This window comes from Cheilinus undulatus, linkage group 13 (genome assembly GCF_018320785.1).
Source record: "Cheilinus undulatus linkage group 13, ASM1832078v1, whole genome shotgun sequence".
Taxonomy (NCBI): Eukaryota; Metazoa; Chordata; class Actinopteri; order Labriformes; family Labridae; genus Cheilinus; species Cheilinus undulatus.
This window is the reverse complement of record NC_054877.1, coordinates 5,632,696-5,653,488: the sequence shown is the minus strand read 5'-3', so window position 1 is coordinate 5,653,488 and position 20,793 is coordinate 5,632,696. Positions and strand designations below refer to the sequence as shown.

General features: G+C 39.9%; 1 protein-coding gene and 3 non-coding genes across 4 annotated transcripts in view; 1 reads left to right on the top strand and 3 right to left on the bottom strand.

Moving 5' to 3' along the window:
* The window catches only part of LOC121520052 (contactin-associated protein-like 4), a 125,800-nt gene that overhangs the window by 23,223 nt on the left and 81,784 nt on the right, over positions 1–20,793 (top strand). The window contains exons 4-8 of the mRNA XM_041803284.1: positions 10,116–10,291; positions 10,406–10,552; positions 14,199–14,466; positions 16,474–16,623; positions 16,933–17,104. Coding sequence (XP_041659218.1) covers positions 10,116–10,291; positions 10,406–10,552; positions 14,199–14,466; positions 16,474–16,623; positions 16,933–17,104 — 913 coding nt within the window. The remainder of the gene's footprint in view (positions 1–10,115; positions 10,292–10,405; positions 10,553–14,198; positions 14,467–16,473; positions 16,624–16,932; positions 17,105–20,793) is intronic.
* On the bottom strand, positions 6,257–6,339 carry trnal-uaa. The gene has a single exon. It is a non-coding gene; the product is annotated as a tRNA-Leu (tRNA).
* trnal-uaa lies at positions 15,462–15,544 on the bottom strand. The gene has a single exon. It is a non-coding gene; the product is annotated as a tRNA-Leu (tRNA).
* On the bottom strand, positions 20,120–20,202 carry trnal-caa. The gene has a single exon. It is a non-coding gene; the product is annotated as a tRNA-Leu (tRNA).

Here is a 20,793-nt window from a genome sequence, read left to right as displayed (position 1 = left end):
CTCCACACAACATGATGCATGGCTTACAGTCTGCTCAGAGGGGATGTGTTGGTTTAAATGTTTGTGTGGAAACAGGGTTAAATCTAAATTGTCATGCCAACGTGCTGAATCATCACCATATGGCTCACCTGTCCTCTGAAACCCCATCTGGCTGCTATAATCCCCTCACCATCCATCCATCCTCCATCTCTTCTCCTTCCACGTTCCTCCATCTCTACTCTTTGCTCTATTCTCTTTCCTTCGCTCTCTTTCTCTGCTTTCATATCTCCCCAAACACTGTCCTCCATCTCCTCCACTATCTTTTCATCTCTCCCTGAGTCTACCTCTCTTCCATATGTCTTTTTCAAATATTCTCCCATACCTTCATCCTTATCTTCCTTCATCCATCTTTCTTTCATCCGTATTTTTTCCCAGTCTCTTGCCAACTTATCGCTAACTCTCAAAAAGAGACCGAATCCTGTAAGGACAGGTTGGCACCACATAAAAAAGAGGGAATAAGTCTTGAAGAAAGTTTGTCCTTTACACTTTGTCTCACTAAAGACAAACTAAAATACAACTTTCTCCAAGTTATTAAACTTTCCAGGTAGAGCTAAGTTTCTTATATAAGAACTAACAGAACCTTTACAGTCTAAAGTAGGGGGTCAGGAAGCACAGAGGGCCTAGTGGTTTGCTCGTGCCTACACAGTGCAGCTCTCCAATTAGTGAGCTGCACTGACAGCCACAAGTTGAAGAATTCTCCAAGCTGACATCACCAAATATTATATGATACAATGGATATAAATGGGTGTTAATGGGTAAGTCTGGAAAAAAGGTTAAAAAGCACTGTGTAGAGAAATGTCAAGCAAGCTGAAGTCAGTGACTTCCTGCTCTTACAGTGATGGAAATTAAGGGCACTATTGCACCATGAAACCTCTTCAGACGTGTTAAAGGACATGTCAAGAGTAATATACACTTTTTGATATCAAATGTTTCACTTTTTTTGTCCCTGTTGGCCATTTTTATTAACTTTTCAATCCGTATCAAGTTATTGTTGTTAATTTTGATCTAACAGAAATGAATTCCAAGGCGCTCCCAAGCCAGATGGAATATATAAGTTATAGCAAGTTCTGGCTTTACCATGTGGGTTCCTCCCAGTTGGAAATGCCCAGAAGACCACCACAGGGAAGCGCCTAGGAGGCATCCTGATGAGATGCCTGCACTACCTCAACTGGTTCCTTTTGCCGTGAAGAAGCGCGGTTCTACTTCTAGGTTCTGGATTTCCAAGCTGCTCGTCCTATCCCTAAGCCTGAGCCCAGACACCTACCTGAGGAATCTCATTTCGACCGCTTGAACTCGCAGTGTCATTCTTCTGTTCATTACCCAGAGTTCATGTCCATAGGTGAGGGTTGGAACATAGTTCAACTGGTAAATCAAAAGCTTTGCCTTCTGGCTCAGCTCCCTCCTCACCACAACGGCGGTACAGCGCCTGCAGCAGTGTTGATTTTGGCAGCTATTTTTAATTTTAGTCTTAGTTTTAGTCTTTAAATGAAATGCATTTAGTCATTTCTATTCTTTTTAGTTTTGTCTAGTTTTAGTTGTCAAAAACTCAAAACATTTTAGTCAAGTTTTGGTCCATAAAAAGTCCTCACATTTTAGTCTTAGCTTTTAGTCCAAGCATTTATTTTCTTGCCTGAATCTGGTACCAAACCATGGTAGTATGTTCTGTGCACTCTGCCTAACCTAGGGTCCCTGCTTTCTACAGCTGAGAGGCAGGAGAGATACAGATGCATTGTTTTTGACAGATTTACCCACAGTGGAGAAATGTCATGGATTTTAATATCCAACAAAAACTGAATTACATTTTAGTCTAGTTTAAGTCATCTTGACGAAAACTAAACTTATTTTCATCAGTTTCAGTCGTCACAGGTCTGTTTTTTTTAGTCTTAGTCTAGTTGTTGTCATGGAGAAAAGGCTGTCGAACTGCTGACTCTGCACCAATCCATCAGTCAATATTACGTCCATTCTACCCTCATTCATGAACAAGACCCCGAGGTACTTGAACTCCTTCACTTGGGGCAGAGACTCACTCCCCACCTAGAGGGAGCAATCCCATGTTTTCTGGCAGAGGACTATTGCCTCAGACTTGGAGGTGCTGACCCTCATACCAGCTGATTCACACTCAGCCGAAAACTATCCCAGTGGAGGTCCCTGGCTGAGGAAGCCAACAGAACTGCATCATCTGCAAACAGCAGAGATGAAATTCTGAGCTCCCTGAACTTGAAACCCTCCTCCCCCAGACTGCACCATGAGATCCTGCCAAATGTGAACTTCAGTAAAGTGAAAAGGCTGTCATCTCAGCCAAAGATCATTGAACTTAATTTAGTCATTTTGTATATGCACTTCTGCGCATTTCTAAATGTATAACAGTGTTTAGTGTGGCACACATTTAAATAATAAATCTTGAATTTACATAAAAATTGATATTTTTATTAATTTGATTCACACCAAGAATCCAGTAATAAATGCTTCATCAGGTCTACATGGACATGAATTTGTTTTGAAATGCAACTTCATTGAATTTTAACTTCCTGAGACCTGAACTTTTGTTTGAAATGCATTTTTAGTTTGACCAGCTTCTTTGGGATAAGTGAGACCTGATAAGTATAACACAAAACAAAATGATTATTTATTTGCTTTTAGGAAGTCATTTTCCCCAAAATTCCAAAGACAATGCCAAAAATTCACGTGAAAAGTCTGAAATATTTTTTTTAATGACACAAATAGAAAAACATCCTAAAATATTTCCCAAATAAACCAAACTTTCTGAAAAAGCCAGAAAATTGAAAAACAATTTTTAACAAAAATTCTGTTAAAATGCCCCAAATTTCCGTGCAATTTGCCAATCATTTACAAATAAATTCCCTGAAATCTCCATGAAATTTTAGGAAAATGTCAAAAGATATTTCCTCCCCCAAGATTTGTTATCAGATTCCCAAATATTTCTAAATGATTCCCCCAATTTCCCATGGAAATACCTAAAAATTTAAGAGCAAATCCCTCCAGTACCTATAACAAAATACACAAACACAACCCCAAAAACTTTCATGAAAATTCCTGACATTTTTAAAGCAATATCCATTCGAACATCCCAAGCAAATTATTTAAACTGCCATGCAAAGTCTGGATAATTACCCCAAAAAATTCTAATAGCAGAATGCATTACTAAGTTATAAGGAAGCCAAAATGTCATGTCCTCATACGTGCATGCAGAGCCCTAAGAGGCTTAACACCATTAACTATGATCAGTAAATAAGGTTTAATAACTAATTACATATATGTTAATATTTATCTTTTGATAGTTTTGTTATGATATTTTATACGATCTTATACATTCTTAACAAACGTACCCTATCATAACTTCTATCTTATCTTATACTTACTCTCTTTCTATCTTATTTATTTAGACATCAATACTTCAAAACTTGTTTACATTTGAGGTGAAATGTATGATTTAACCTCTTGTTTTCCTTCTGATGACCTGACAGCGCCCAAAATGTGATTCTGTCTTCATGTCTTACTTTTGTTTTCATCATTACACCATCCACAGAAATAATAAATCCAAACAAACCTGGAAGATTTTATTCTACTCACTTTAAACCTGCAAAATACTTCCAACTATCTCTATAATTCCATCCTGACTTTGAGGCATGGCTGTTTTTGCAGTACAAAAACTTCTTATAATACAGAACGACCATGTTACCTTACTAGACAGACTTTCTTCAAAGAAGTGTGTCATTTTAAAGAAAGTCAGTGTAAAAAGAAACTGTGAACGGAAATGAAACTCAACAATGGAGAGCTAAGAGAGAAGAGGAGTTCTGCTGCTCTTCCCTGGCTCTTCTTCATCCTTTCAGCCTTTATTTAACCACTTTCTGTCTCCTTTCTTTTTTCTGTCTCAGTTGTTTGCTTCCACAGAGTTCCTTCACCAGAAGAGGCCATTTACTTTCATTTAACTGTACTCTCCTCATCCGGCTCACCATGCTTTTTTTGTTTTGTTTTGTTCCCTCTTGACATTTTGATATGCCTTTGTGGTTCTAAGCCCTTTTTCTTGTTTGTTTCCTTTCAGTCCAGTGCCCTTCTTCATTCTCTCTCTCTCATTATTTCTGTCTGTGCCCTCCTTAGAGTCTTTTCTTCCCTCTCCTCTATTGAGTTTTTCCACTTTTTGTCTCTTTGTGCCTCTCTGTAGGCTTTTTTAGGGGGACACATTGTGTCATTTAGGTCATCTATGATGTGCATTGACCCTGAGATCATACATGGTCCACTGTCTGCTTTGTTGCATGTACACATTCAGGTCTGACCCTCCTGGAGCAGATGCATTATGCTTCATGAGGCAATTCTGCACATCATCCATGCACAGGAACAACAATGTTGTCCTGGATAACAGAGGATCAAAACACAGAGAGCTACGAGGTTTATTATCACCGTATGTTTTAATGTAATCTAAAGTGTAGTGGGAGAAACGGCAGTTATTGGCTGAATTTAAGTGTATCCAACCCTTTCCTCTTTAAACACCCTGAAATGGGGTTTTGCAAAGGCCTCCATTTTCCAGTAGTGATTCAAGAGTCCATTTGGGCCACAGTCATTTATTAACAAGGACCCCTGCAACCAGCATTCATCACCTTTACACTTTAAATAAAATAATATCAATAAAAATGTCCAAATTCAAACATACATAAAGAATTTTTAAACCTTGATAATCCAGTTGTGACTCTCATTTCAAAACTCAGATTTTTGCTGGTGTAATTCATTTGAAGCGTAGCAGCAAAGTACGAATGAGTGCTGAAAGACGGACCCCCTTTAAAGGGGGGGTTCCTACTGTCATTGCAAACTTTGCACATTTTGTCTCAGCATACAACATATTTCTACTTACTTTTTTCAACAGAGCACTACAAAAACTTTAAAAGTAGCAATGAGACAAGTCGCCTACAGTTTGGAGAACTGATTGATTCAATGCATGGGCATTGCATGTGTTCATATATGTGAATTAATGCAATCAAGTATTAACTAGAAAAGCACTCAAAGAGCGCAGACTTCCACCATTAGCCCTATCTCCCAATAGTAAAGAATCCTTTAAAAAAATCCCTGGATCCAGGTGGTGATCCAGATCACTCCCAAAATCTAATCAGTTCTTCCTTATGCCATTTTTGACATTTCCTGAAAATTTCATCAAAATCTGTCCATAACTTTATGAGTTGTGTTGCTAACAAACTAACAAACAAACAAACTAACAAACAAACGCTGCAGATCACGTATACTCCTTGGCGGAGGTAACAAACTGGAAAAATATAACATAATATATAATAAGCCTCAAGAGCTGAACTCTCAGGTGAAGCAATTATTTTGTATTCATCCTCCAAACAACTTTATTTACCTCCTTTACCTTTACCCAGTAGTCATTTTACAGGCTGGACATGAAACACATCCTAATTTATGTCAGCTGATCGCTAACAGCTAACTTATGTTAGTGTACACTTTCTGATCTGCTGGTTTGTACACTTTCTGATCTGCTGGTTTCAACAAAGGTTTTAATTCAGATTTTTTAACAGGAGTAAAGGGACTTAAAACAGCATTTCAAGGGTGTCAACAATTGTTTCAATTAGAATCTTAGCTGAAACAATCTGGCTGCAGACCGCTCATCTAACACGTTGTGCATCTCAGAATGGAAATACATACTTAAACTTCCGAAAATCAAATCGGATTAAACTTCCAGTAAATCTACCACAGTCAGGGCTGAAATGAACACAATCCTTTCGAAATAAAACCAGATTACACCGTCAGATTAAGCTTTTTAGATCTATATTATTTAGTCAGACACTCAGAACATTTGTGTTGCATCCACATTGTGCTATTTGTTTAAACCGTTTAATCTGCAATAAAGTTATTGAATTAATAATCTCCTTACATGTTTTTTCGAAAATAATTCAGATTGCACTTTCTGTTAACCATACTTGTTTATATTTAACTGATTGCTGTCTATTGTATTTTTTTACTCTTGCTATTGATTTATGTAGTAAAGACAAAAGAAGGCCCTTTTGCTTTTAAAACATTTCAATTTGTATTAAAGGCCATTTTACAACAGACCAGCATATGCTGGACACCAGCATAGCAACAGTTAACAGGGTTTCAAGGCAATTGGACTTATAATGCTATCCAATTAGAGTACCCTTAGTATTCTCTCAGGGTGGTGATGGTGCTAAAACCGTGTTGTTAGTCATCAACCTACCAGGAGTGGGGTTTGAACCCACGAGGGCTACTGCCCACTGGATCTTAAGTCCAACGCCTTAACCACTCGGCCATCCTAGTGACTCTGATGTGTCTCTAAATCTGAAATTATTACATTTCGTACCTTAAAATGATGTCCACCAGTTTTGACTGAACTGTGATCAGTGGTGTAAATTTTGGAGCTTAACGAGATATTAACATTTAGCCTAATTGTCTACCCTTCTAATGAAGCACATCATTTAATAAACCTATCTTTAGTTGCCTCATCAAATGAAAATAGACTCAGGTGTGTTGGCAAGAAGAATTTGTCATCATTTGACTTCTCAGGGCCCATTTTTTAGCAAATGAGTGGCACATCTGGTTCTCCAGCACCAACAGCCTGAGTAGTCAGGCTTTGTACCTAAGAGCCACGTGCCCATTGGCTTTTAAGTCCAACACCTTAACTGCTCTGCCATCCTGGTGGATGATGGGCCTAAGGTTTTCACTCCTCAATTAAAAAAAACAGTAAGCATTGGATTTTGGTGGAGCTGGAGTTGGTCATTGCATAGCCTGGACAGATTCAGTGGGGCTGTATGGTGAAAGTGTGATCGTGGACTTAGCTGCCTATGAAGATCCTTTTCCCTGTCTTTGAGATCAGATCCAGCACAGTGAACAGCTTTGGTAAATTTGCAGCCAACATATGAAACAGTGTGAATGTGGATGAATAAAATAAAGGGGCAAACACATCCACTGTTTGAAGGTAATAGAAAATGTTGTCAGCAGGTTTTAGTCTTTTTTAAAGAATTTCGCAGAACATACTATCTGTTCTTCAGATTTCCTCATGTGATCTGATTGTCTGGACCACTCCAGAGCTCCAAATACTTCAGGATGCAGCACATATCTAAGACCTAATCAAAATTTAACACGCACACTCCTGCTCCAAAGATGAAAAATGTTTCGATTTTTGAGAACCTCTGACCTTCCCTCTGTACCGCCATCACCCCGATGTTTAAATTTTTTAAATGTGCTGACCCAGAGCTTGTTAGTATTTTCACTCCACATTCATGGTCCCCACAGGAAGTCACCTATTGATTTTTGGTGACACAACCCAATCACAATTCATATCACAATCTTGCTCAAGGACTCATTGGCAGTAAGGTATGAGACAGAGGGCAGCACGTTTTGACATAGTCAAAACCAAGAAATAAAATCACTGACTGCTCTGTGTCCAGATTTCTGATTCAGCTGTTGCTGACAATCCACAAATTTAGACCTAATTCAGTTTCTGTCTCCCTGAAGAGTTCAGTCCTGATCAGATCCAAACCACAGAGGGAAGTGAAGCCAGATGGCAACAAGAAATAGAGAAAAGAGATGTCTCTGAATTTTATTATCAATTCATTTTCTGTTTGCATGCCTTAGGAGCCTCTTGTATTGATTCCTGCTTTCTCTTTCCAGTTGTTTCATCAGTGATCAAATAATCATAAAGATCATGTCATCCTCTCTCCGTCCAAGGACCAGAGCAAAGTAACTGCTCTGTTTATATTTTTTATGGGTGGAACCAGACAATCGATGCCATTTTTCTACACTCTTTAATACAACAGTCAATTCATGTGGCTGTGTTCAGGCTGAATTAAACAAAACCACGATGAATCTAAGGATGACTGTGGCAGGAAAAACGTTCCTCATACACTGTACCATATGATGATGCTTCTTATTCTGAGGTGTTGAAGCTCACAGATAAAATAAGTCTAGCATCATAGTTTGGTACATCTCATTAGACACAAAAGAACCCTTTCACCTTACCCCAGTCCTGCCAGCAGAATGATCTGGGCCCCTGAAAAACCCAGCGAACGGGCCCACCCCAGTTGAGCTTTATTGATGTCATCAATGTATGTTTGATCAGTAGCAGTAGTGCTAACTTTCCTCCCTTCTAACAGGTACCTCATTTTGGAGCTGAAAGTTTCTGACCATTTATTGACACTATTTAACCCATTTTCACCACTATCGCCATCCATTTTTTTCACTTTCAATCAATTTTAAAGCTTTTCACTCATTCTTCCATCTTTTAACCCATTTTTGTAATTTTTTAATCTAATTTTCATGGCCCTTTTTTGCTTTCAACCCACTTTTGTGACTGTTAACCAACTTTTGTAACCTACTAACCAGTGTTTGCCACTTTTGACCCATTCTCACCACTTTTCCACCCTTTTTCACCTCTATTTCTGCCAGTTTTTTGCCATTTTCAACCCACACTCAACCGATTTACTACTTTTAACTCATTCTTGCCTCTTTTAACCCATTTTGCCACTTTTTAACCTATTTTCACCTCCATTTCCATCTATTTTTTTCATTTTCAACCCACATTTAACCAATTTGTTACTTTTCCCTCATTCTTGCCTCTTTAAACCCATTTTTACCATTTTCCCCCTTTACTTCACTATTTCCATTGTTTATTTTTGCCAGTTTTAACCTATTTTACATTATTTCCATCAAATTTTCTACTTTCAACCCATACTCAACGAATTTGACACTTTTCACTGATTCTTGTGTCTTTTTACCCATTTTTTGCCACTTTCTACACCTTTAAACCAATATTTCAGTCAACATTTACCTGCTTTTCAACCCCTTTTCACCTTATTTCCATGAATAGTTTGCCAATTTTGAACCCATTCTACCTCTATTTCCATCCATTTTTTCTACTTTCAAGCCTAAATCTAAATGCCTTGCCTCTTACCTCCCACTCTTGCCTCTTTCAACCCATTTTTGCCACTTTTTAACCCCTTTACTTCACTGTTTCCATGATTTATTTTTGCCAGTTTTAACCCCTTTTACATTATTTCCATCTATTTTTCTACTTTCAACCCATATTCAACCAATTTGCCACTTTTCACTTCTTGTCTTTTGACCCATTTTTCACCACTTTTTTCACCTTATAACCACTATTTCAGTCAATTTTCTGCTTCTTTTTAACCCCTTTTCACCACTTTTTCCATGAATAGTTTGCCAGTCTTTAACGCATTCTACCTCTGTCTTTCTTACCTCTTTTAACCCATTTTTGCCACTGTTACCTGACTTTTCCTGCCAATTTTTGCCACTTCCTGGGAGGGCCAAGTCCTTGAATCGATGGACCTACCAGACCTGCCAATAGAACCTGCTCTGCCCTCTTCTCTACCTCCTACATCTTATTCATCTTAAACTCTTGCCTTTTTGTCTCTTGTATTGATTTCTCTGTCCTTTTCTCCTCACACAGACTGTTATTGAATAAATCATCCACTAAAATATGTGTACAAGACATACTTTCCCTGTTTGTGAGGCTATGGCTGAACTTTTCTCTCTGGATGAAGTTGTTTTTCTTTATCCAGACAACAGTAAAGTATCTCCTCTAAAGCTGGCAAAAAATATCAAATGTACATTTGTCCGAAGTCTTCCCAGCTGTCTGTGTGTCTCTCTTTGAAACTCCCCCCTAGAGAATATGTGATCCATTTTTAATGGCTCCCTGCATTCATCTCTTGCTACGGCTCCTTCTCTCAACATAATCACAAAGTTTCTCTGGTGTTTTTTTGAGGGAGCAGAAGTGGATCGACTAATTTGGACCGTCTGGTGCTCATTTATCTTTAATGATGTCTCGCCATGTTTACTCTGTAGTTGTAGAGATTATCACACATTTGGCTTCAGATCTCAGCATGGAGATATTTTACATTCCCTAATTCAATGACTGGCTGACCTCAGTGATCTCCTCTCTGTGGGATACGCTGAGAAATTGAAAATATTCATCAAAATGGAGAACCTTTCGCTGGCTTGGTGTTCAGTTGTCTAAGAACTAGGACATTACAAAGTAAAACAAAACAACTGTATTTGCTTTATTTCTTCTTTTTCAGGTAGGACTCCATCCCCTGAGCCTCGGCGTCTCGCCTCTCTCGTGAGTCTTTTAGATGACCAACACTGGCACCATTTGGCGTTTGAGCGGCGAAGCTCCCACCTCAACCTCACAGTGGACAAACACACAGAGAGGGTCCAAATCCCTGCAGAGTTTAGCCACTGGGACATCAAGCAGGTGGGGTAAAACACAGCAAAGACCATTTTTGATGTTATTTTATAATCCAAATACTGTCACTCTGTGACTCCTCATTGTCCATGCATGTGTGTGTATGTTTTTGTCCCCATGCAGCTCAGTGTCGGTGCAGTGTTGAGCCTTGGTTTTCAGAAGTCACTCATTTCCAAGAGGAACTTCCATGGCTGCGTAGAAAACCTGCACTACAATGGCCTGAACCTGATAGAGCTGGTTAAAGTCGAAGACCACCAAGTGACAGTAACGGTGAGTGATTAAACTGAGACAACACCTTTACACTTGTACAAACATCTTACTGTCATGAGATGAAGCTAGAAGGTGCAGAAGCTTTATCTGTTTACTTTATAAGACAGGGACAACTTGTGATTGAACTCAGTGCTTAAGTTTAAATTAATCTGATAAAAATATGTTGAAAGCCTTCATGCACTTTGATCAGGATCAGAATTAGGTTGTTACAGTTGCTTTTGAACACAGCATAGGGTGTTTGCAATCACACTTTAAAGCATAGTACTTTACAGCTCTAAATGGACCTCTACGCTGCAATTATTATCAGAAAATTTCTACACACATTAAGTACGATGCCTACATCCATCCATCCATCTTCTTCCACTTATCTGGGGGTTGGGTCGTGATGGCAGCAGGCAAAACAAGTCAACCCACATGTCCCTCTTCCCCACAACGTTTTCCACTTCCTCATGAGGGATTCCAAGGAACTCCCAGGTGGGATATATAATCCCTCCAGCGAGTTCTGGGTCTGCCTCAGGGTCTCCGCCCAGTAGGACGTGCCCGGAAGACCTCTACAGGAAGGCGCCCAGGAAGCATCCTGATCAGATGCCAAAACATTCTGAACTGGCTCTTTTCGACGTGAAGGAGCAACGGTTCTGCTTCGAGGTCTTTCCAAGCTCCTAAGACTGAGCCCGCACCCTCCTAAGGAGTCTCATTTCGACTGCTTGTATCAGTGATCTAATTCTTTCAGTTATTTCCCAGAGATCATGACCATAGGTGAGGGCTGGGACATAGATTGACCATTAAATCAAGAGCTTTTCCTTTTGTGTTGCCTCTCTCTTCACCATAACAGTACAGTACAGTCAGCAGTCTGCAAAACTGCTGATGCTACACCGATCCACCTGCCAATCTTAGGGTCCATTCTACCCTAAATCGTACCCTGAGATACTTTAAGTCCTTGGGACAAAGATTCACTCCCCACCCAGTGGGAGTAATCCACCGTAAGGACCATGGCCTCTGACTTTGAAGTGTGTATTCTCATACCAGCCACTTCACGCTCTGTGTCAAACCCCTCCAGAGCCTGCTGGAGGTCCCCAGCCAAGGAAGGAAGGAACTCTCCCCAAACTGGAAAACTCTTCACAATAAAGTGTTTTTACCACAATTTAACAGATTTACCTGGCATGGAGGTGACCAATATCACAATTTACTCAGTACTGCAGGCCTCCAAGCATCATCCAGCCAGATGAAGGAAGACAACAAACTTTAGGAGTCTAGTACTGAGCTAAGAGGCTAGCTGAGCCGCTTTAACAAATAAAAATCCTCATTTTGTCACAAGCATGCTTTTAATTGAAAGGCTATCAACCAAACTAACCTTGTGAAGCGAGCAACAGAGTATGTGTCATTCCCCAGTGAGCCTGTGCTATGGGACTTCTCTTTTATGTGAGCAACAGTAGCTAGCTCCCATTTGAGCACCAGCTTCCTGTCCTTGATCCTTTGTTGTTATCTAATCCATGTTTAAAGAGCCAAACTGTGACCAAATGAAAAGTCATTTGGGAGCCAAACAACCAGCTCTACTGGGCTGAAATGATCTGGTTCTCTTAAAAGAGATGAATTTCCCTGTCACAACAAGTGAGGCTGGAGCTTGGCTAGATGAAAATCAGATGTGGAAACATCAGTAAGATCAGAGTTTAATGTGCTAAACCATGAGAAAACTGTACTGAGTCAAACCAGACTGCTTTGTGGAAACGGGCCATGCACAAGCGTTGTGTGACAATTCTTACCTGCTGCTGTTTCTTCATGAGTTTTCAAACTTGAAAACGAATTTAGTCTGAGTATTTCACTACTTTCAGGAAACAAAAGCAGATTAAAAATTAAAAAATGTTTTTATTTTCACACTTTGAATGCTTGGAATAGCCATAAATAGCTCAAAACTTAACCTCCTCCATCCCAGCCACCTCCTTTTTAGCCTAAACCTTGTCACACCCTCATATTCAGATTCATATTACCATGGATTAATTGCTTTTGAACTAATTTCATTGTATTCAATACACATTGTCATAAATGGATCTATCTGTATGGCAGTTTCTAGCCATGCGCTCCCTGGAAAATCAAAGCATGCTGCTTCACCAAGTGAGCATCTTAGCAGAGCCTTCTCCTCCAAGTAAATTTGTGTATCCATTTTGCAATAAAATGGATAAATGTATGACGAAAGTGTTCCTGATTGAAGTTTCTGTAGCTCATTTTGGTGCATAAGCAACATTTGGACTCACCAGTACAATGCAGCAGCCTGTGCTGTAGTCTTTAAAGTGATGCAATGCTTGCCTATCTCTATCGTGTAGATGACAGAGTCTTGGAATATTCAGCATATTTCCAGTTTCTTCTTACACTAGTGGTGTGGGGGCTTTTTATCTAGAGCAACATAAACTGCCTCTACATATGACCCTTCATAAAACCCCCCTCTGGACTCACATACTGTTAAAAAATTCTGCTTGGTGTTTTTGTGGACTGTTTTTTGAATGCTGGCCAATATTCAACATTCTTAATAGAGCAGTGTGCTTACCTTTTAGTGGCGCTCTCTTATGAGGTTATTTTTTATTGTTTCTTTTAACTGAAAAGGATTGTTTAAGTTGTTTTTGATCACAATGGAGAATATGTACCCCGCTCCCTCTAGGATTCAATTTCTGTGGTGAAATATTGGCTTTACCACTCAGGTTGATGCTGGTTGATGGTGCTGTTAAATGAAGCCAGAACAAAAGAGCGGTTAGACTCTCCTAATACCTCCTCATCTTGGCTATTAGGATCTTCAGATGCTTCTACGTCGACGATGAGCAGAACAAGCTCATCAGGGAGAGGCTGTGAAGCGTTTCTGCAGGGGCTAATAAATGTTCTCTCATTACAGCGCAGGCCCAGGCAGGCAAAAAGAACATGAATTCTTTGTAAAGAGGTTCAGAGATTTCACATGCATGGCTGAAGATCTAATCGAGGCAATTTTATGATGTGCCTCTTACAGCAAAGTGGCATAGATATGGTCCTGTTTAATACTGCGGCTAAATGACGCTCGGCAAATAGGCAGGAGCAATAAGGCTGTGCATGTAGGCGAGCTTGGTTGTCTTGTTGCAGACTTTTGAGGGCTTTTAAGGTAACCTCTGAGTGAGTGGTGTGCACTATCACAGCCCACTCAAACATGAGTTATTGTGCATCGCTTTAACTGCACCACAAAGGGCTTTTAGATGTCATCTGTGTTTCCAGAGCATTATAAAGATAGCAGACTGATATTCCCAGCAGAGAGCAGGGACTGTAATTTATTACTGCTGCAGCCTTAGCAATGGACCTGGTGTCATTACAACCACTCAAAACAATGGTCTGGAACACAGATGTCTTGATATTGTAGGAATGGGCTTACTGTGCTTTGCTTTATCACTTCTACCTCCAAGTTAGGTGACTTTGGAGTGTTTTATCCTGCCTTCCTGGCCTTGTTGCTTTGCTGTTATCATTATGGAAATCCTCCTCAGTGCCCTCTTTAAGGAGACTTGGTGATGAGATCATGGAGACACGGGGTCACACAGACACGCCCTCTGCAGCTGATTAATATTCATGTTTGATGTTATTTTATCTCTGTAGTAATCACTTTTTCTGTCCCTCCTCCCTCTCTGCATTTCTCTCTCAGGGCAATGTGACCTTTTCTTGTGATGAGCCAGTCTCAGTTGCCATGACGTTCCCCGGCCCACAGAGCTTCCTACAGCTGCCAGCGGTGACAGCATCCTCCTCTGGAGGCATGTCTGTGGGGTTTCAGTTCAGGACGTGGAACAAGGCGGGGCTCCTGCTCACCTTTGACATACCACAGGAAGGAGGCGTGGTCTGGCTGCACCTCAGTGAGGCTAAACTCCGACTGCAGATCCATAAAGCTGGCAGGGCGCTGATCGATCTCAGTGCAGGTTTGTTTCTTTGAACACAGATGTTTACAGTTGGAAAATATTATTGCATGAATGCATCCACATATCCAAAAATTTAAGACCAGATGTAATGCTGACAACGTTTTAGGTACTTTATTGATTCCAAATATGGAAATTAGGGGTCCTAAGAGGACATGCATCCATCCATTTTCCCTCCTTTTTCCTGTGATCTTCAGTTGTTTTCTCAGAATCTGGACTTACCATTTTTAAGAATGTAGTTTTTGGTCTGGGGAGCTGAGAAGAGGAGAGATGACATGCACCAAATAGGGCTGAAATCAGGATTGAAACCCAGGACCAGTGGATCCCGGACCGCATACTCTAAGCTAAACTGGTAGCCATCCAGGCTCGACTTTTATGTTGTTATTTAGAGATAATCATGCTTGTCTACCTGTGTTTTCTTGACATCTTTAAGATGTAACTCATTTTCATGGGAAAACTAGTGTTGTTGATGTTAAAGGGATACTTCAACATTTTGGCAAATTCGCCCATTGCCATAATTCCTATAGTCTTAGTAATAGCTTCGTTTCCTTTAGTTGTCAGTGCAAGCTGTTTCTAGATCATTTGATTCATTTGTGTTATTTTTTGATACGTTAAGGTTTCTAAATTAATTATTATATGCATTTACATGTTAACATTAAAGGTCACATATTTGACCCCTTTAAACAAGTTTATTTTGATCTCAGATCACCGGTCCACCCCTGAAACGGATGTGGCTTAACGGAGGGAAAAACCTTCTTTCAAGCGGGGAGGGCCAACCAAACCTGGGGGCATTGCTACCTCCCCCAGTGACATCATGAGGGGCTAACAGCTTGTTTAAGCACACATTTTCTATATGTTTTTATTAGAAAAGGCTGAAAAAGTGTATTTTGCATGCCCTTTGAGACACTTGTTGTTTAACAGGCACTTGCTACATTTCCTATGCATCTCCAGTGTTTTGTTGTTTGACATTTCCTTTTTTCTGCTCAAATGTAGCAAATTACCAGGAGTGGGGTTTGAACCCACGTGGGCTTTTGCCCATTGGATCTTAAGTCCAACGCCTTAACCACTCGGCCATCCTGGTGCATGTGATACAAGAATATCCTAGCGATTAGCAGCAGATTTAACAAGGGTAGTCAAAATAATCCAAGTTACAAAAAATCTGTGGATAACAGAGCAAGAAGTCATCAGTAGGAACATCTGCAACCTGATGTCTCTTCCTCCAACACCTCTAATCCTCTTTTAAAAATATTAAAGACATAATTTCTTAGTAGCTTTTTATAATCCTTTAAACCAGGGAACTCGGCCTATGGTTACTGAATGTTCTCTAGAATCTGGATGTAGTTTGATTTGATTTCTCAGTCACATTAGAAAAGTCTCTGCTGTTTCACTGTAACTTTCTCACGACTTTCTGCAGCTCCTGTCTCTCTGTTCTTTAAACAGCCTGAGTCTGCCTCTGCTAATCCTCATTTCCAAAGCTCTGGTCACACGCCGTCATCATTTTAGCAGACTGCAGTGCAGCCAGCGGTGCTGCCAGATGACTCAGTTGTGTTCTTGAGCAAAGAAGTCAGCAAGAAAAATAGAGGAGATAATGAGATATTGATCTATTCCCTCAGCTTCTCAGAACACACAGATTGACACAGCAGGTCCAGAGCATCTGGGACTTGTTGTGGGTCAATCAAACAAACAAAGGGAGCAGGAAGTGAAGAAGATGGCGGTGGTCTGCTCTCATACACTCCTGATGGCATCTGTAAACTGTTTCTGTCACCTCCTTCCACCTGCAGACAATCTTTACATATTTCTACACTCTCCTTCTGACTGACTAGCATAGATGACAAAAGTCTGGCAAAGCCGTTCCCAAGCATGACTTTGATGCGTATTTGGCAGGTTATGGGTTCTTTATTGGGATTCTTGCACTATCACATCTAATGCTGGTCTTAACAGCTCAAAGTCTGTCCACTAACAAAAGGGTTGAAACTCAGTAGAGCTGAAAGTGTATTCTTTTGTTTACAGGTTCTGCTCTGAATGATGGTCAGTGGCATTCAGTGGAGCTGAACGCCAAACGGGGACGTCTGAGCATTGCTGTGGATAAAGAGGAAGGAGGAAGCGCTCAAGCCAGCCCCTCCTTTCCTGTCACCATTGAAAGCCACGTCTTCTTCGGTGGTAAGTCTGCAACAGTTTTACTCGAAATTTATCACTTTCAAGATTAAAGCTGCTACATTTAAGAACAGCACTAATGAAAAAAAGCTTGAAATAGTTGAAGGATTTCCCTTGTAATGGAGTTAAAACCTGAGATGAAATCCATCTCAATCCATTGTGCATGATTGCAATCCAGGACAAAATGATCTGATGCAAGGTTTCATGTTGTATTTTGGATGTCATTGTCCATCACTTGCATGCAATGCAGATGTACCTCTAATAAGTTTGTTATGTTAACAGATAGACTTTAATAGCTTTGTCTGTCTTTTCCAGGATGTCCTGCTGCAGAGGAAAGCCAACAGTGCAGGAATCCCTTCAATGTCTTCCAGGGCTGCATGCGTCTCTTATCCCTGGACAACAAAAACGTGGACCTGATTTTGGTGCAGCAGAAGCAGCTGGGAGTCTACAGCAACCTGCAGATTGATATGTGTGGCATCATTGACAGGTAAGCTACAAAACTGTTCACTGTCCTTCATTAGCACACTGGTTCTCAACTTGGGGGTCGAGACCAGGTTGCAAGACTTTGAGAAGGGGTCGCCAGATTACTTAAAAAAAACTAAGAATATTTTGAAATGATTTCAAGTTGTATTTTTTTAAACAATTTTTATGGTAATTTGGTGAGATTTATGCTGAAATCAAAGTATTCCAAAAAGTTTTAAAAAGTAAGATATCAGTGCATGTGTGTTTTATCTTTGGCATTGGTGCTAGCATCCTGGCTAACACTTCCAAAGTTTTGGAACTGGAAAGTGAGTCAAACTATTATTGGGTTCTAATGTTGCAAGTGTTTATTTGTGCCACTTTTAACCACTTTTTCCACCCAATTTTGCTAATATAATTTGCCACTTTTAATCATTTTATTTTATATCTGCCACTTCTAAACCAATTTTGCCATTTTTCACCTATTGTTGCTTCTGTTGACCCATTATTGCCACTATTAACCACTTTTTATGCCCATTTTTGCCAATTTTAACCACATTTCACTGTTTTGCTCATTTTTGCCAGTTTAACCCATTAGTGCAAATTTCTGCCTATTTACCCAACTTAACTTGTTTCTGCCAGTTTGAATTACTTTTTCCCACTTTTAAATCCAGATTTTCCCACTCGTTTTTCCACCCCTTGACCAATATCTGCCACTTTGTAATCCTCCTTTACCACTATTTATGACAGTTTTTGCCACTTAAACCCATTTTTGCCATTTTGACTAATTTTTGCCACTTCTAACCCATTTTTTTGTACTTTTAAAATCCAATATCCCCATCTTTTATACCTTTTCTGCCATTTTTAACCCATTTTATCCATTTTTAACACATTTTGAATTTGAGTTTAAGAAAAATTGTATTAATTTTTAAGAAGGCTACATACTATGGCACAAATGGATAAAAAAAACATTTGCTCCTTGATAAGAGTGGTTATTACTCAGGTTAAATTTAAAATATGGTTATCACAGCTTAACTTTACAATGGACCTGGATTTTGCTGACTGTATGGGCCTCCAGTCTGGCTGGGACCCAGAAAGCTTTCCCATTTATCCCCCTTATGGCCTTGTCCGCACACGGCTATTCTTGAATGTGCATGACTGTGTTCAACCACTTTCAGGTAAAGTGAGGGTCCTCGTTCTCTGGCACCTTTGTTTTGGGGATCGCCAGCTGGCAAGGCTGAGAACCCCTGCATTAACACATATTTGCTTGTTTTGCAGCTGCAACAACAAACAGAGCTTTATCAGACCACAAGGGTTTAAAGACCCTGTGAAGTGATAAAATGATCACTCTTTCAGGTTTGTTGGACCAGCTGGGTTATGAACCATCAGGCCACATTTCAGTCTTGAAAAGCATCTTTAAGTTTACACAAATTAACCTTCAAAATCATGCAAAATGAGGCAGTAAACTCGCTCTATGATGCTCTATGATGGTGTGGGCATGTCATTTGAATGAGCTGAAGCCACGCCCACTCAGACAGAAATATTATCCTCTCAAGTAAAAAATGCTTCTAAACAGAGTGCAGTTGTACCAGAGCAGAGAGACAGAGGTTTGGTATTAAATTTTTACTGTTTTCTGGTACAAATCTCTCCATCATAATGCTTTTAATGACCAGTAGACCGCTGTAGCTGATAATTTTGGGAACATACTGTATTGAGATAAACTGCTCTGGTAGTTTATATTGTTGTAGTGTTGAAGGAGCAGGACCAGATAAACAAATCATCTTAAAAAACACCACCAACAGCCAGTTTAGCTCAGTTGGTAGAGCAGGTGCACATATGCTGAGTCTTTAGTCCTCCACATACTGGTCGAAGAGTTGATTCCTTTTCTCAGAACATGTTTGGTGGATGTCTTCCCCCACTCTCTTTCTCCATAGTTGTTGTCTCTCTTTGGTTGTAGGTGTATGGTCTTTTGGTCTGCTTGAATCATCTAGCGTGTGTGTTTGGAGGATTGTGATGTTTAAAATCTGTTGAAATTATCCTTAATGTCTGTCGTGTTTTGTTAAGATATAAAAGTCATTGAGTGTGTAGCTAGCCTAAGGAAAAGGTTGCTGACTACCAAGAAGAGCTCTCCAGCTTCCTGACTCCTCTGGTCAATATCCAGCTTATAGAAAGGGTTGATTCAGAGATACCTCAGGACAATAATTCATTACAAGCTCACCCTCCACTCCAACAGTGAATCTGTCTTCTCCAAGTGTCAGGGAAACGTCCTCATCAGAAAACTCATGCAAACTTCATGTCCACCAGCCAGCCCTCTCAACATACTGCAAATGGGCGTGGCCTCACCTACAAATCACTGTATACTTTGAGGAATGAGGTGTATGTTTTTTTTGGCATATTTAACCACAAGTCTTTACTAAACATTCATAGATTTAATTTGTGATTAGGCATCAGTGTTTGTCCGCTAGATCTAAGGTCTAATGCCTTAACCACTGAACAGTTACGGTAACGTAGTTTGAGCTCATTGTATGATAAGAAGACAAATATGAGAGGAATGCAGGAGAAATGCAAGAGCTGTATTTTCTTAATGCTGTTTTAATTCAATGTCGAGATAATCAATCAGTGAAATGACACGTTGAGCCTGGAGGTTCAGGGTACATTTATCAAAGACAAGCTCAGTGTGCACATTTCCACTGAGATATAATCAATGTGATTCATTAGTCATAAAACATACAGTATACTGTACTGAAGCTGCTAAATGAGGGACTCCATGCAACAAAAATCTAATATTATTTGAATATCTTTAGATATTGTTAAACAGAATATGATTTAATGTCCTTTCATTCTGAGGCAAACCTTCTTTTTAGTCATTTGTTGAAATTTACATGATACACGAGCTGCAAAGGTTGTCAGAACCCCAGATCCTGGATTTTATTGTCTTCAGTTCCAGGTCGTTAGGGACCATGTGGGACTCTGATAAGTCACCAGTTTCTTGCAAGTAAAAGTCACACATGATTATGCAAGTAATAACACTGCAACCAAGACACACCAGGAGTGGGGCTCAAACCCACAAAGGCTATTACCCATTGGAGCTTGAGTCCAACACCTTAACCACTCGGCCATCCTGGTGACACCATTTTGGTCCAATAGAAAACTAGCACAGAAAAAATTATCAGAGTTGTATCTTAGTAACTAGTTCAAGATGGAGCTACAGCAAAGTGCCACAAGGCCTTTTGAAAATGTGGTCCATCATTGCTGGACAGTAAAAATACAGTGGTGGGTCAAGAAGGGCTGAGGTTGTGTTTGACCTTGGCTTTGTACCTCTAATATACATTATATGGACGGTGGTGTTATAATAAGACCTGTTGCCACAGGTGTACAAAATCAAGCAACTAGCCATGCAGTCTCCATTTGCAAACATTTTTGATCCTAAATGGGTTCTTCTGAAGAGCTCAGTGAAACTGAGTGTGGTATTTGATGGACTTCACCTTTGCAATGAGATAGTTCATGAATTTTCAACCCTGCTGATTACTCCACAGTCAACTGTAATTGATTTTTATTAAAAGTGGAAGCGTTTAGGAACAACAGCAACTCAGCCATGAAAAAAACATGTAAAATTACAGAGCGAGGTCAACGATTGCTAAGGTGCATGGTACGTAAAAGTGGCCAACACTTCTGATTCCATAGCTGAAGAGTTCTGAGCTTCCACTAGCATTAACG